Source organism: Moschus berezovskii, chromosome 10 (genome assembly GCF_049115385.1).
Source record: "Moschus berezovskii isolate FMDL1 chromosome 10, NW_MosBer_1.0, whole genome shotgun sequence".
Lineage (NCBI taxonomy): Eukaryota > Metazoa > Chordata > Mammalia > Artiodactyla > Moschidae > Moschus > Moschus berezovskii.
Genome location: NC_142469.1, coordinates 93908093 through 93925825, shown reverse-complemented (window position 1 = coordinate 93925825; position 17733 = coordinate 93908093). Strand labels below are relative to the sequence as shown.

The following is a 17733-nucleotide window of genomic DNA, read 5'->3' as shown; positions in this document are numbered from 1 at the left end:
CCATGGACTACTGCTATTTAGTTATTGAGAATAGAAGTAAATCTACCCACTTTGTCGTCTTTGGGGCAATGAATTCTTTTTTAAAGAACTGTGTCAATAATGATTTTAATAAAACATTTATCGGCTATGTTGATAATGATTTTAATAAAAAACATTTAGTCTAAGCAAGAAACTTTATTCAAAAATTTAGAGAGGAGCTGTTATAAAAAAAAAATACTTTAAAAACAATTGCTCAGACCCAAGTATTCAGAATCTATTTTCTTTCCTCTTTAGACTGATTGACCTATCTGAAATCTCTTTTGGATATGTTATTTAAATGATGTCTTCTTTATAGCATTCTTAATGGGGATTTTAGTAGTTTCACTGTAGATCGGTAATGGAACCACATTTTGGGGGAGTGAGGAAGTGGGGAGTGGAACAATGGCTGTGCATAACCAGAATTCTTGGTATTGCGATTTTGCCCAAAGACTTATTTCAACTGGGCTATTTCAGTTCTTTGTTTTTAGATGTGATCTTTCAGTTCAGCTGAAATAGTAGATTCAAAACAGTGAGATCAATGAGAAAATGGTTTTTTTCTGAATTATTTTTGCTTTTTAATTTATAGGATTCTTGGTGTTAGTGGTAGTGTTCAAATTTGACCTGTTAAAACTGCTTGCTAATGGGGGAGGTGTCTTAAGTTTTGTGAATTGATAGTACCTACAAAATGATTATTTTACTGATTCACTTATACCTCTCTATTTCTTTGATAGGATATCTACAGGGAAATGGGCTTTGGTCACTATGAAGAAGAAGAAAGTTGTTGGGAGAAGCAAAAGAGTGAAAAGAGGGACCGACCTCAGAACCGAAGTCGTAGCCGATCTCGAGAAAGGGATGGCCACTATAGTAACAGTCACAAATCCAAATACCAGGCAGATCCCTATGAAAGAGAAAGGAGTAAAAAGAGAGACCGAAGCAGGAGTCCCAGGAAATCCAAAGATAAAGAAAAATCCAAGTACAGATGAAAGTCGAAGAATCAGACATGAGTGCTAACGTATTTACTCTTGTATAAATTCGAGTACCAGATGTTCAGATTTTGTGTCAGAGCAGTTAAAGACTGCTTGTTATTTTTTTTCATAGTTGGATTATGGCCCTTTTAGATTAAAACTGATTGTGAGGGGGCTGAAAGACAATAAAGAACATTTTCTTTGTATACTTTTTTACACTAATTTTATTGTTATACATAAATCAGTAGTTTTCATTTTTAAAGTCTTTCATATTTTCAGTCTTTATTTTTAATGAAGTATTTCATACCAGCAAAAATACACAATCATGTATATATAAGGTATAAAGAATAATAAATGTCCATGTACCAATCAGCCAACTTAGGAAATGAATATTGCTGGCGTTTTAAACGTGCCCTCTCCTCAAGTAATTGTTATTTTGAACGTTGTGTTTGTCATTGTTTTGCTTATTACAGTTTTACAACATATGTAAGTATCCCAAAATGAAGTACTAAGTTTTGTATTTTTTTGAATTTTATATAAATGGTATAATGTCTGTTTACTTCTGTCACTCGCTTTTTTCAGCTTGGTGTCTTCTAAAAGTCATTAATTTTTATTGCTATTCTGTATTATATGACAAGTCTGTAATTTATCCATTCTTCTGTTGATGGATGTTTGGGGTTTTGGTTTTTTTTTTTTTGCTGTTGTATACGATGCTGCTATACACATTCTTTATCTAGAAATAATTTGCTTGGTCATGTGATACGGATATTTTCATGTTTTTAAGATAATGCCAAATTATATTCTGCAGTGGCTGTACCAGTTCATACCCCTAGGCACTATTTGAATTATCTTTGTTTCACATGATAATATTTCATATCATATTTCACATATAGTACTTGCTAATTTCAGGCTTTTTAATTTTGCCAATCCAGTGGCTGTTAAGTGGTATATTATTGTAGTTTCCAGCAAGAACACTATTATTATTCTTACGTTTGTTCTTCTATATAAAAGTTTTTAATTCTTTTTCTCTGGTTGCTTTAAAGGTTTCTTTTGATCACTGCTGTTAAGCACTTTGATTATGATGTGCTTGGTATAGTTTTTGTTTGTTTTCCCCTTCATGTTTCTTCTGCTGGGACTGTTCATTTGTAGGTTTATGGCTTTCACCAAATTTGGGATTTGGGGGGCTTTTTTTTTTTGGTTTCTGTGTCCTTCATTCTTTCCCTCTGGGACTCTTACTTGTGTGTTAGGCCACTGGGAACTGTCTCGCCGCAAGCACTCTTGTGCTCTGGTTTTTGTTTTGTTTTTCTTCTTTTTTTTTTCTCTGTCTTCCAGATTGGTTTCAGTTGCTGTATCCTCAAGTTCATTAGCCTTTTCTCCTGAAGTATCTAATTTCTTGTTAATCCCATCCAGTGTATTTTTCACCTCATACATTATATTTTTAATCTTCAGAAGTTCCATTTGGGTCTTTCTTGTATCTTCCGTGTCTCTCCTTCCAGACTCCTGCTTTCCTCTATTTTTTTTTTATTTGTTTTTTGTTTTGGACATCTGACATGTATTTATAATTACTATTTTGACCATTCTATCATCTACCATTTCTTGTTTGTTTCTATTGATTTTTTTTCCCTCTCATTATTAGGTTGTAATTTTCTTCTTTGCATGCCTGATAATTTTTGGATTTTTACATTGTTGGGTGCTGGAGCTTATTCCTTTCAATATGTTGAGCTTTGTTCTGGGAGATAGTTACTTAGAAACAGTTTGATCCTTTCATAGCTTGCTTTTACACTTAATGATTTAGGACCAGAACAACCTTTAATCTAGAGCTAGTTTAGCTCACTACTGAGGTAATAGCCCTTCTGAATAATCCTCCTTCTGCCTGGTTTATAATGAGTTTTCTCCACTTTGGCTATGGAGAATGAGAACTATTCTGAGCCCTGTATGAACTTGAATTTTACCACTTATTCCTCTCTGGTGGTTCTTCCCCACCTTTGGGTAGTTCTTAAGTGGATACACTGTTTAGCTAAAGCCTCAGGGGAACTCTGGAGATCTGGAATTCTCCCTTTGTAGCTTGCCTAGAGAATCCCAGGGACGGGGGAGCCTGGTGGGCTTCTGTCTACGGGGTCACACAGAGTCGGACACAACTGAAGTGACTTAGCAGCAGCAGCAGCAGCTCCCTCCTCTCTCCGGTACTATGTATGGATGTACTAGTCGCTCAGTCATGTCCAACTCTGTGACCCCATGAACTGGGGCCTGCCAGGCTTCCCTGTCCATGGGATCTCCCAGGCAGGAATACTGGAGTGGGTTGCCATTTCCAGTACTCTGCCCTACAGATTTTACCATGGTAAAATCTCCACCTTGGCTAAATGCTCCACTAGAGGAACGCCCGGGCTCTCCCTGCAGTTAGTTTGGGCAATGGTAAGACTTTCCCTGTTTGTTCTCCTCTCAAGAGTCACTGTCCTGCACAGTTGTCCAGTGTCTGAAAAAGTCTGTTGTATGTATTTTGTACAGGTGTTGCATTGGTTAATATGGAGAAGGGAAATCCTGCCCCTGTTACTCCATTTTGGCCAGAGCAGAAGTCTCATTGTTTGAATGTGCATTTCACCTGTTAAAAGTTGGAAATATCAAGCTAAAAACACATGAGTTTGAGTGTACTCCGGGAGTTGGTGATGGACAGGGAGGCCTGGCGTGCTGTGATTCATGGGGTCGCGGAGAGTCGGACATGACTGAGCGACTGAACTGAACTGAACTGAACAAGGTTGAGCGAGCTTCTTTTCATGTATATTCATTTCCTGAATGCTCTCAGTGAAAAGCTTATTTCATGTCTTTTGCGCATTTTATATTATGTTATTGCCTTTTTATTTTGTTTCCTTAAGGAGTTAAACATTGTGGATACTAGTCTTTTTTTTACTACTAAATGTAAACATTTCTTGCCCGTTCTTCGTGGTTACATTTTCACCTGTTGATGCCTTTGGAAGAGCACAAGTTGTAAATGCCACCTCCCCCTACCTTTTCTCCCCCGAACTTTTTAATATGAAAGGTTTCATGCATGTGTAGAAACACAGAAACATAACAAACCTCCATATATATTCCATCCAGGTTAAACAGTAACATTTTGTGGTTGAATAATGTGAAAACATGATATTTCACCTTTCAGTGTTTCACCATGCACTTTCTAAAAGGTGTCCTCTGTAACCACGATAGTATTGTCACCCTGAAAACGAGCAGCGGTCTCACATTGTGTAACACACGCTCAGATTTCTCCCAGCGCCCCAGGGATGTCACTTTTTGGTGTTGATTTGTTTTTAAACCCAGGCTCAACCATGCTTCATGCAGTGCTTGTTGTCATTTTACTCTCTTGATCTAAAAGGGTTTCCTGCCATCCTTCCACCCCAACCACTTTTTTTACTTTTTAATTTTTACATGACATTGAAGAGTTGAGGCCAGTTGCTTTGTAGAATATTCCACATTCTGAAATTATTTGATGATATCTTCATGATATCCTCCATCCTTTCTACTTTTTATAAGCTGTGAGTTAAGTCTAGATATTTGATTAAAATTAGGTTATGCATTTTAGACAAATTTTTAAGTTTAATGTCAAATTTATTAACCTTTCCCTGTATGTTTTGTGCTTTTTGTATTCTGTTTAAGAAATCCTTAATAAAGATACTCTGCTCTATTCTAAAAGTATAAAGTTTTGTTTTTTACATTCAGTCCATATTGAATTGTTCATGTGTACTTAAATTGAAGAAAGTAGGGAAAACCACTAGACCATTCAGATATGACCTAAATCAAATCCCTTGATTACACAGTGGAAGTGAGAAATAGATTTAAGGGACTAGATCTGATAGATAGAGTGCCTGATGAACTCTGGATGGAGGTTCATGACATTGTACAGGAGACAGGAACCAAGACCATCCCCATGGAAAAGAAATGCAAAAAAGCAAAATGGCTGTCTGAGGAGGCCTTACAAATAGCTGTGAAAAGAAGAGAAGCAAAAAGCAAAGGAGAAAAGGAAAGATATAAGCATCTGAATGCAGAGTTCCAAAGAATAGCAAGGAGAGATAAGCCTTCCTCAGCGATAATGCAAAGAAATAGAGGAAAACAACAGAATAGGAAAAACGAGATCTCTTCAAGAAAATTAGAGATTCCAAGGGAACATTTCATGCAAAGATGGGCTCAGTAAAGAACAGAAATGGTATGGACCTAACAGAAGCAGAAGATATTAAAAAGAGGTGGCAAGAATACACAAGATCTGTACAAAAAAGATCTTCACGACGAAGATAATCACGATGGTGTGATCACTCATCTGGAGCCAGACATCTTGGAATGTGAAGTCAAATGGGCCTTAGAGATAATCACTATGAACAAAGCTAGTGGAGGTGATGGAATTCCAGTTGAGCTATTTCAGATCCTGAAAGATGATGCTGTGAAAGTGCTGCACTCAATATGCCAGCAAATTTGGAAAACGGCAGTGGCCACAGGACTGGAAAAGGTCAGTCTTCATTCCAATCCCAAAGAAAGGCAATGCCAAAGAATGCTCAAGCTACTGCACAATTGCACTCATCTCACACGCTAGGAAAGTCATGCTCAAAATTCTCCAAGCCAGGCTTCAGCAATATGTGAACTGTGAACTCCCAGATGTTCAAGCAGGTTTTAGAAAAGGCAGAGGCACCAGAGATCAAATTGCCAACATCTGCTGGATCATGGAGAAAGCAAGAGAGTTCCAGAAAAACATCTATTTCTGCTTCATTGACTATGCCAAAGCCTTTGACTCTGTGGATCACAATAAACTGTGGAAAATTCTGAAAGAGATGGGAATCCCAGACCACCTGACCTGCCTCTTGAGAAACCTGTATGCAGGTCAGGAAGCAACAGTCAGAACTGTACATGGAACAACAGACTGGTTCCAAATAGGAAAAGGAGTATGTCAAGGCTGTATATTGTCACCCTGCTTATTTAACTTATATGCAGAGTACATCATGAGGAACGCTGGGCTGGAAGAAGCACGAGCTGGAATCAAGATTGCCGGGAGAAATATCAATAACCTCAGATATGCAGATGACACCACCCTTATGGCAGAAAGTGAAGAGGAACTAAAAGCCTCTTGATGAAAGTGAAAGAGGAGAGTGAAAAGTTTGGCTTGAAGCTCAACATTCAGAAAACAAAGATCATGGCATCTGGTCCCATCACTTCATGGGAAATAGATGGAAAAACAGTGGAAACAGTGTCAGACTTTATTTTTTTGGGCTCCAAAATCACTGCGGATGCTGATTGCAGCCATGAAATTAAAAGACGCTTACTCCTTGGAAGAAAAGATATGACCAACCTAGATAGTATATTAAAAAGCAGAGACTTACTTTGCCAACCAAGGTCCGTCTAGTCAAGGCAATGGTTTTTCCAGTGGTCATGTATGGATGTGAGAGTTGGACTGTGAAGAAAGCTGATCGCCGAAGAATTGATGCTTTTGAACTGTGGTGCTGGAGAAGACTCTTGAGAGTCCCTTGGACTGCAAGGAGATTCAACCAGTCCATTCTAAAGGAGATCAATCCTGGGTGTTCATTGGAAGGACTGATGCTAAAGCTGAAACTGCAATACTTTGGCCACCTCATGCGACAAGTCGACTCACTGGAAAAGACTCTGATGCTGGGAAGGATTGGGGGCGGGAAGAGAAGGGGACAACAGAGAATGAGATGGCTGGATGGCATCACCGACTATGGACATGAGTTTGGGTGAACTCCGGGAGTTGGTGATGGACAGGGAGGCCTGGCGTGCTGTGATTCATGGGGTCGCAGAGTCGGACACGACTGAGCAACTGAACTGAACTGTTCATACATGGTGTGATAATAGGGGTTTAAATTCACTTTTCCCCCAACATATGGCTCTAATCAGTTGTCCAAAATCTATTAAAGTGAAAGTGGCTCAGTTGTGTCTGACTCTTGCGACCCCATGGACTGTTGTCCATGGAATTCTTCAGGCCAGAATACTGGAGTGAGTAGCTGTTCCCTTCTCCAGGAGATCTTCCCAACCTAGGAATTGAACCAGGGTCTCCCACATTGCAGGCAGATTCTTTACTAGCTGAGTGAGCCACGAGGGAAATAATGCTTTTTAAAAACTTGTTAGGAATAGTTCATCTATTTCCCATTGAACTGTCATAAGTTTCTATAGATTTGTGTGTGGGTTTTGTTTCATGGGCTCTCTTCCATTGGTTTATTGTTTATTCCAACACAAATACCAAATATCTACATTTCTATGGCTTTAAAGAAATCTTGATATTTAAGCAACACCCCCCAGGCCCCCGCCGCCCCCCGCCATCTGTTCCATTAGCAATGCTGTGGCAATTTTTTCTGTATATTTGGAAACAACTTGTTAGGTATCCGAAAGGATTCTGTTGTGACTTCAACTGTATCTATATTCAAAGAGTAGATCAATTTGTGGCAACAATATCTTCATATATCTTCCTAATCATGCAGGCTGCATGTGTGTGTGTGTGTATCCATGCATGTTCTCAGTTCAGTTCAGATCAGTCGCTCAGTCCTGACCAACTCTTTGCCACCCCATGAATCACAGCACGCCAGGCCTCCCTGTCCATCTCCAACTCCCAGAGTTCACTCAAACTCATGTCCATCGAGTCGGTGATGCCATCCAGCCATCTCATTCTCTGTCGTCCCCGTCTCCTCCCGCCCCTAGTCCCTCCCAGCATCAGTCTTTTCCAGTGAGTCAACTCGTCGCATGAGGTGGCCAAAGTATTGGAGTTTCAGCTTTAGCATCAGTCCTTCCAATGAACACCTAGGATTGATCTCCTTTAGAATGGACTGGTTGGATCTCCTTGCTCAGTTGTGTCCAACTCTTTGTGATCCCATGGACTGTTAGCCCACCAGGCTCCTCTGTCCATGGGATTTCCCAGGCAAGAATACTGGAATGAGTTGCCATTTCCTTTTCCAGGGGATCTTCCCCATCCAGGGATCAAACCTGAGTCTCTGGCATCTCCTGCATTGGCAGGCAGATTCTTTACCACTGCACCACCTGAAAGGCTGAAAGATAGCAAACCCCTTCATTTAATTCTTAGCATTTTCTTTTGAAAGCTTTTGAACATCTTTTGTTAGATTTACTGCTAGTTTATCATTTATGTTCTATTATAAATGATATCTTCCAAATGATTTTTTTGTTTCTTGACCAAAGAAGTTATATTTTTGATTAAATATCCCTGAAATATCCAGCCATTTTGCTAAAAGCCTTATATTTAAAATTTGTATGGTTTTATTGGGTCTTTTATGTGGACAATAAGTGACAGTGGTATTCTTATGTGCTTGCTGGCTAAAATTTCTAGTACTGTGATAAAACTTTCCTATAATCTTCCTTTTCTGTTTTATTCTTGACCGGATTTGATGTCCACATTAAAGAGTAAGTTTGTGACTGTTCCCTTTTTTTCTATTAAAATAGAAAGATTGAAATAGCTCTTCCTTGAATGTTGGATAGAGGGTGCCTACAAAATTGTCTGACCTCAGCATTTCTTTCATGAGAAAATGTAATGATTAGATTTCAGTGATTCTTAGCTTTTCTGTTACTCTCAAAGAGTTTATTCATTTTTGTTACTTTGTCTTTCTATAAATGTTTTGTTTTCATTGATGTTTTCAATTTATGTGAGGATACTTGCAGTACACCTAGTTGGTTTTGTTTTTACTGCCCTTTTAATTTTGTCTTATTTGGTCTGATGTTTCAGTGTCTCAGAAACAGCACATAGCAAAATGGGTTATGTTTAATCTGATCGTAGCTGATGAGTTTAGTCCTGATTATTTACTAATATATTTGGATTTATTCCTACCACCTTATTTTGTGCTTTTTTTGGGTTTTCGTTTGCCCTTCATTTTCTTTTGGATTAATTTAAAACGTTAAAAAATATTCTGCCCTCTTCCCCCTCGTCTTCTTTGTCCTGGGGAATTGCCTTTGAATTTCCCATCCATGCTTAAAATGTAAGGTGATATTTTCACCTTCCTTTCTAATTGAAGACATTAGACATCTTTAAAGTTAAACTCACCGCTTTTCTAATTCTGTGCTATAATCCTCCAGTGTTTTAGTCCTAGCGTGTGATTTAGTCTGTTTTGTTATTACCGTTTTTATTCAGGTAACTATTGGATTTACCCATGTGTTAATCATTTCTTTTACCCTCCATTCTTCTTGAATCTCAGGTCTTCCACACAGTATCATTTTCCGTTTTTCTGAAGCACAACCTGTGATATTTCCTTGCGTGTGCGTACTAAGTCGCCTCAGTCATGTTTGATTCTTTGCGGCCCCATGGACTGTAGCCCACCAGGTTCCTTTGTCCATGGGATTTCCCAGGCGAGAATACTGGAGTGGGTTGCCATTTCCTTCTCCAGGGGAACTTCCTGACCCAGAGATCAAACTTGCCTCTCTTAAATCTCCTGCATTGGCAGGCAGGTTCTTCACTACCAGTGCCACCTGGGAAACTGGCCATAAAAACAAATTAACTGTTGATACACAGCTTCCCATTTACATTTTTGAGAATTTGAATCTTTAGTTTTTTTTTCTGCTAACTTATGTATAGTGGCTTCTTTTTTATGTGTTTCTGATTTTTTAAAAAAAATGTAATTTGGGACTGTTGATGCTTTTAAACTGTGGTGCTAGAGAAGACTCTTGAGAGTCCCTTGGACTGCAAGGAGATCCAACGAGTCCATTCTAGAGGAGATCAATCCTGGGTGTTCATTGGAGGGACTGATGCTAAAGCTGAAACTGCAATACTTTGGCCACCTCATGTGACGAGTTGACTCACTGGAAAAGACTCTGATGCTGGGAAAGGTTGGGGGCGGGAGGAGACGGGGATGACAGAGAATGAGATGGCTGGATGGCATCACCGACTCTATGGACATGAGTTTGAGTGAACTCCAGGAGTTAGTGATGGACAGGGAGCCCTGGCGTGCTGTGATTCATGGGGTTGCGGAGAGTCGGACACGACTGAGCGACTGAACTGAAGGTATCTAAACTGAGGATGCTTTTCTCTAAAGAAGATTTACATTTGTTTTTTAGGCTTCAGGTGATGCTGTCACCTAGGGCCACTTTAATTTCTTGGCTTACAGTTTCCATGTGCATACATAGTGTAATTTTGAACCATAAAACATAGATTATACAAAATATCAAGGGAAATAAATCTGTTATTATGATCTATCCCCATTTCCATCCTTGCAGAGCTAGGAAGATGCTTGCAGATTTTTTTTTCCCCCCTGGCCTAGTCCTCTGATGGAGAGCCCTTCTATTCTTCTAGCTTCATGTGAAAATCTTAGATTCCGTTTTCCAACTTTCTTTCAAGCCTAAAGACTAGTCTTCATCAACGTCTTTCAACACTGTGGCCTGAGGCCCTTAGTCCCCAAAGCTCTACATTCATGGCTGGTGGTTTACTTATCATTTTGTTTACATATTTTCGGTCTTGAGGAAATTCCCCAACTGTCTTACAGTCTCATCAGTGCACTTAAAGTGCGATTGCTGTAACTTATCTTGATTTATCTGGCATATGGATGTTTTACAGAGAGCAGTGAGAGGGGAATGGAGGTGTTACAGTTCAGAATATCCAGACAACTATACTGCTAAGAGCAGGTGTCTCTCTGGACGCATATGTCAATCTTAGGCATCAATAGAAGAAAGCTCTATAGACAGTGCATAAAAAACTATCATCCTGAATATAGAAAGATAAGAGTCTAAATTACAGAAAATAAATACAGAAGATTCTAAATTTGTTCTGAAAGAATTAATGAGCAAGAAAGAAATGATGGTTGACTGTGATAGAAGTCTTGAGAAGAAATAACTTAGGACAACTGAACTTTGAATTCGGTAAGTTCAGTGGGAAAAATAAAAGTAGTAAATATTTCTGAACCTATTGTTTCAAGGAAAAGCTATCCTTAATTACCATAGATGATATTTTAGGTATGAAAGACTAGTTTTAGCGAAGACATGTGTTTGGAAACACTTAGTCCTATTAATCAGAAACTGTTTTTAATGGTGGTGACCTCTATAATGTCCATCAAGTCTCCTTGACTAGATACAAGGCAATCATGGTGCTATGTTACTACTACTAACATCTAGAGTAAAGTGACTGTTTCCTGCTTCTGTTTTGCTTCTCTAGGTTTTAGGTGAACTCTTAAAGCCAGGCTCCAGTAATATCTCACTTTGCTGTAAAAAAGTAGCTATAGGTATATAGTTTTATCTTTCAGAGGGAAAAGATAGCCATTGTGAGACTACAATTGCTCATTCCTTATAACTTTGCTGTAAAGTTTCAGATTTGATCTCCCTTACCAGTTGAATTTTCAAAGATTTTGAATAGAACTATTTTAAAGGCTAAAAGAAGAGAAACTTTAAGTAGGTCCATACTTTCACAAATGTCTCTTAATGTATTGCTTGCTTTTTAGTTACTGAAAGATACATTTCATACCTATGTTTTCCACTCATCATAAAAAGTTTTCAGCCTCAAGTTTGACATTTCTTACTTGCATCAAGACTGAGTCACAAAGAATAAATTACAGATAGTAAAATCGAAATCACAGAAGACTTACCTTTCTGTGGCTGTTGCTGTGAAACCATGTTTTGATGGGAAATTTTAGAGAAGTTTGTGCTTCCTGTTGTTAAATGATAGAATATGGAGATCCCCTTAATTTTCAAAATTGCCCTTTTTTAAAAGCAAGTAACCTCAATTATTCTTTCTAATGGAACAGACACTCTTTCTTCTTACCCTGTCTTACTTATCCAGAACTGCTAATTAGGTTTAATTTTATCTTTGCTTCCTCTCCTTGCACATTGAAGGGGCAGCTGGACAGAGTTTTGGAGAGATGTTTCATGTGCAATTACAAGGTTGTATTGCTATTATTTATTTTTACCTAGGACACCGGGATTCTCAAGATACCTAAAGGATTGAAAATATGGTAACTTTTGAGCAAGAGAGCTTGGATAAAATGAGAAGTTAGAAAAGTGCTGTTTTGTTGTTGTGAATCTAGAACAAGACCACAATGACCTCTGGTTCCTGAAAGAGAGAAATTTTTTTGTTTAATTTTGTTTCCTCCTGGCAGTGTGATCTGGAGAAGAGAACTTTGGGGTTCCAAGTCAGAAAATGACTCAAAAAGCAGGAGAGGGGACTTCCCCGGTGGTCCGGTAGCTAAGACTCTGCACTGGCAAAGCAGGGGGCCCGGGTCAGGGAACTAGATCCCACATGCCATGCCACAGCTAAAGGTTGCACATGCCACAGCTAAGAACTGCCGCAGCCAAAAAAATAAACAAAGCAGAAAGGCAAGAGGGAGAGTAATATGGTGGTCTGGCTGAAGCAGAGGACCGCAAAGTAGGGAGCATGGAAAGGCGAGAGGAGTGAGCGGAATGCGAAACTGAGACTTGACTTTCCAGACAAAGGAAAAGCAGAATGTATGTCTAACAGACGCAGCTGAAAAGGTCAACTGGACTTTCGGAAAAGTCACTCTGGCAGTTGTGTATAGTTACCCAAGGGTTGGCACCGAGTTCCTCGGATTGCCTTGCATGCGACTCATTTGCAGTCTATCGACACACAGCCCCCAATCCAGATTTACATCAAAGCGGGCTTCCCAGAGGAGACGAGGTATAACGTGACACCTTCTGTGTTTGATATCCAGGTGGGTGCAGAGCTAGAATGTGGAATGGGCCACACAGTAACAACTGTGAAAGTCATACTATCTTAGCGACATAATCACTCATTGGATATTACAGAACACACTTCAGATATCTTTGGAATGGTGGGAGCTTGACATGCTTTGAATGAAACTCTGATCTGGTGCCCGATTGGAATGGAGACTGCCGCCCACCGCCACCCCGGTTTTGGCGTGCTCACTTTGTACTGTGCTGGTGGGATGTGTGCGGAGGGCTAGCCTGGAATGGTCCAGATTCATCTTTGCACATCTGACACCCAGGAGAGTGCTTCACCTCAGAAGGAGCCCGACGGCACAGATTCTGCCATCTCAGCTGATGGCAGTTTGTATTTGTAACTTTATCCTAAATGGTGTTTCATTACTATGTTGATAATTATCTACTACCCATTCTCTGAAAATAAGCCAAAGACACACACTCGTGGCCGTTCCTCCTGAGCGTATACTTATGGGAAAGGATGTCAAGGGCTTCCCTGCTTGATCTTCAGGCTTCTCTCGGCTGTCTTCTCGCGGCACGCCTGGGGCATGTGTAGGAGCAGGCCAGGCAGACGAACATGCAGACAGCCACTCCTCGGCCGGCTGCCAGCCCCTGGGCCCAGGGACTCACTCTGGCCCCTTCTCCTCTTCCCGCTGCATAGGAGCAGTGAGCTGAGCAGAGTCCTTGGTGACCTCGGCTGAAGGCCCTGAGGGAAGAAGGTACATTGCGGGAGTTACTCATTTCCTAGGGCTGCCATCACATGGCATCACCAGCTGGGTGGCTTAAGTCATTCTTCCTTCAGTTAAAATAAATAATTACCAAAAGATTAAAAAAAAAAACCCACCAAAACAACAGGTGTTGATTCTTACAGATCTGGAGGCCTGAAGTCCAGAGGCAAAGGATCAGCAGGGCCATGTTCCCGCTGAAGGCTGTAGGGAAGAATCTTAGCTTGTCTATTTCTAGCTTCAGGTGTGGACCTGACTCACAGCTGCATCGTGCCTATCTCTGCTTCTTTTCACCTGGCCTTCTTCCTTGTGGCTCTTCTGGGTCTCTTGATCCAAACCTTTTCTCTTACAAAGACACTAGTCACGGGATGCCATGACCACCCTCATCCAGTCTGATAGCAAATCAGCTTGATTACATCTGCAGAGACCCTATGTCCAAATAAAATCACGTTCACAGATATTGGAGGTTAGGACATTTGGACGTTATCTTTTTGGAATATGTTGTTTCAACACACTGCGAGGGGTGAGGTTTTTACCACATGCAAGAAAAGCCTCTGCAGCACTTTGGCCAGAGGCCAGCAGAGATGCTGTTGTGAGGATATGGAGCTGAACCCTAGAGAGCAAGTTTCTAGATATAGAATGTGTTGCAAGTGTTCAAATGTGACCACTTATAATCTGCTGTCATTAGCCCTGGAGAAATACCTGATCTTCACACAGCTATCATCACTCTTTCTGTGTCCTTAATCTGTTTCCCATTAACTTCACACCTGTTGGTTTACGGTCTCTCTTCCTTACAATGACTAGTGTGTGAGACCATCTCATAATTTCCTCAATGCTTTTTGTGAGAGAACTGCGGACTCCAGAAAAAGCGGGTTCTCCAAGGTCAACTTCAACTGACACTGTGGTTGCAGCAGATTTAGGGAACTTTTCAAAATGCCAACTTATTTTAATTACATAGACACAATCTCACAATCTAAGAAGAGACAGTCTCCAACCCTCAGTCAGCGACTCAGATACTAAACAATAGGACAGTGAATCCGGTAACCGAGGTTGGAAAAAGAACAGTCAGTCAGACAACACCCTGAAAAATTGTTACTTTTCTTACCATTGGTTGGTAAGAAAGTCTGAGACGTTTCAAAGGCTAGACGACCTTTCAAAGGCCAGGCCCCTCTCTTGATAACCTTGAGTACTCTGAGACTCAGTTTTCCCAACCTGGTGACTTCATGATGACCCAGAAGTAGAAATCACAACAAAACTACCCACGTGTGAAAAACATATTAATGATTCAATTGATTGTTATTTTTAAAAATGAAAATGCTTTCTAAACAAACAGACAAAGCTTGCTCAGTTCCTCCTGAGTTGAGTTGTTCTGTGAACCTCAGCCACAGTGAGTCAGTCATGCTTCTTGCTCCTCTGAGCTTCTGCCTGGGTTTCCCTCCATCTGAAATGTTCCCAAGAACCCAGCCTTCTCCCAGGACACTTCAGACTCTCCTTCAAAGTCCACCAAGCCACCCTTCCCTCCGCAAGGCCTCCCCTGCCCCTCATGCAGTCAGCACTTCCCCTTTGATGGGACCTCTGATCCTGCACTTCTGGATCAGGGGAGATTTTAACCCCAGGGGACATTTTGCAATGTCTGGGCACACTTTCAGTTGTCAGCACATGGAGGGCTGTGCTACTGGTATGGAGCGGGTAGAGGCTGGCTGCCATCCTACACTGCACAGGGCAGCCTTCACGGCAAAGAACCCTCCAGCCTGAAACATCAGTGGTAGTGAGGTTGCTTTCATCCAGGTCTGCTTTGGACTTCCCTGGTGGCTCTGTGGTAAAGAATCCGCCTGCAGTGCAGGAGCCATAGAATACATGGGTTCGATCCCTGGGTCAGGAAGTTCCCCTGGAGGAGGGCCTGGCAACCCACTCCAGTATTCTTCTCTGGAGAATCTCCATGGATAGAGGAGCCTGGCGGGCTATAGTCCATGGAGTGGCAGAGTCAGACATGACTGAAACAATTTAGCAGGCACTCAGGTTGCTTCACAATGATGTTTACAGTGACTGTCACTTTTTGTTGACAGTCATGTCACTAAGGGCAGAAACTTTAATTAGTTGGTGTTTATGTTCTCAGCCTGGTGGGCGGTGTGAAATGAAATTGAAACGAATTTAGCAATGTTCTTATTGCCTTGATCCCTGCAGTCATTTGTGGTAACATCTCAGGTGGAACTCAGAGAAAGTAGATTTTAATAAACAAAAATCATTTTAAACGCACAACTGTTTTAAGGTAGATTGTTGTGCAAAGCCAGTAATAGCTGGTTAGATTATTGCCTAAGCAAGAACACAATGAGAGCGGCTTCCCCACTTGCTTCTGTGTGGGGTGTGGGTGTGCACGTGGCTGCCGAAGGCACCTAATGTTGTTCTGCTTGTCTCTGTAGCCCTGGCAGTTTTGTGGTGTCCCCTGGGTCCTAAACTTTCCATTGTAAGTTCTAGTTATCCCACCTTCATAAAAGTTAGTGCTCGTAATAATAACAGCTAACTATTAACCACTTACTCGATGCCGAGCAGTGTTCCAACCACCCTATGTGCATTAATTAAATTCTCAGGATATCCTGATGAGCTAGTTGTAATTAATTATTTTTAAGGCATTATTTATTACTGACCATTTTATTTTTATTTATTTTTTTGGCCAGGCCACGTGACTTATGGGCTCTCAGTTCCCCGACGTGGGATTGAACCCAGGCCATTGCAGTGACAGCACAACTGGATCACCAGGGAATGCCCTAACCGTTTTCTTTATGATTATTATTGGTTTTTATTTTTCTTTATCTTTTGGCCACACTGCATGGTACATGGGGTCCTAGATCCCTTACCAACAAACCTATATCCCCTGCATTGGCAGTGTAGAGTCTTAACCACCAGACCACCAGGGAAGTCCCGGGTGGGTATGGTTCTTTTCCCTATTTTACATATGAGGAAATGGAGGCACAGGGAGGTTAAATAATTTGCTCAAGGTTCAGTTCAGTTCAGTTCAGTTGCTCAGTCGTGTCCGACTCTCCGCGACCCCATGAATCACAGCACGCCAGGCCTCCCTGTCCATCACCAACTCCCAGAGTTCACTCAAACTCATGTCCACAGAGTCGGTGATGCCATCCAGCCATCTCATTCTCCGTTGTCCCCTTCTCCTCCCGCCCCCAACCTTTCCCAGCATCAGAGTCTTTTCCAGTGAGTCAACTCGTCGCATGAGATGGCCAAAGTATTGCAACTTCAGCTTTAGCATCAGTCCCTCCAATGAACATCCAGGATTGATCTCCTCTAGAATGGACTGGTTGTATCTCCTTGCAGTATAAGGGACTCTCAAGAGTCTTCTCCAACACCACAGTTCAAAAGCATCGATTCTTTGGCGATCAGCTTTCTTCACAGTCCAACTCTCACATCCATACATGACCACGGGAAAAACCATTGCCTTGACTAGACGGACCTTGGTTGGCAAAGTAATGTCTCTGCTTTTTAATATACTATCAAGGTTGATCATAACTTTCCTTCCAAGGAGCAAGCGTCTTTTAATTTCATGGCTGCAGTCAGCATCTGCAGTGATTTTGGAGCCCCAAAAAATAAAGTCTGACACTGTTTCCACTGTTTTTCCATCTATTTCCCATGAAGTGATGGGACCAGATGCCATGATCTTTGTTTTCTGAATGTTGAGCTTCAAGCCAACCTTTTTACTCTCTTCTTTCACTTTCGTCAAGAGGCTTTTGAGTTCCTCTTCACTTTCTGCCATAAGGGTGGTGTCATCTGCATATCTGAGGTTATTGATATTTCTCCCGGCAATCTTGATTCCAGCTTGTGCTTCTTCCAGCCCAGCGTTCCTCATGATGTACTCTGCATATAAGTTAAATAAGCAGGGTGACAATATACAACCTTGTCGTACACCTTTTCCTATTTGGAACCAGTCTGTTGTTCCATGCTCAAGGTTACACAGCTAATAATTGGCAGGGCAGTCTGACTTCAAGTTCGTGACACCACACTGGCTATCCTGATAAGCTTAGATCTTTTCTCATACCATTCATAAAAAAATTCCACATCATCATAAAATATCTAATCACAAAAAGGGGAAACTTACAAACTTTAGAGATAATACAGGAAAATATCTTTACAGTCTCAGGATAGGGGAGGACTTCTTAAACAAGATTCAAAAATCACAAGTGAAAAAGGAAAAGACCAAGTTTTGACTCCACTAAAGGAAAGACATCCACAGGCAGGCCCCAAAACATCATAAACAAAGCTAAAAAGACAAGCATTTGACTGGGAGCTGAAAGTTACCAAGGTTACACATATACAAAAGAGAAAGGATTAGTATGAAGACTACCTGAAGATTAATACCAACTAATAAGAAAAAG

General features: G+C 40.9%; 1 protein-coding gene across 2 annotated transcripts in view; it reads left to right on the top strand.

Annotated features, from left to right (window-relative positions):
* Positions 1-4671, top strand: part of PPIL4 (peptidylprolyl isomerase like 4) — a 39887-nt gene extending 35216 nt beyond the window's left edge. For both annotated transcript variants that reach the window (XM_055433133.2, XM_088840817.1), the window contains exon 13: positions 750-4671. In XM_055433133.2, the coding sequence (XP_055289108.1) occupies positions 750-1001 (252 nt within the window). In that variant the 3' untranslated portion in view covers positions 1002-4671. The remainder of the gene's footprint in view (positions 1-749) is intronic.
* The last annotated feature ends 13062 nt before the right edge of the window (positions 4672-17733 follow it).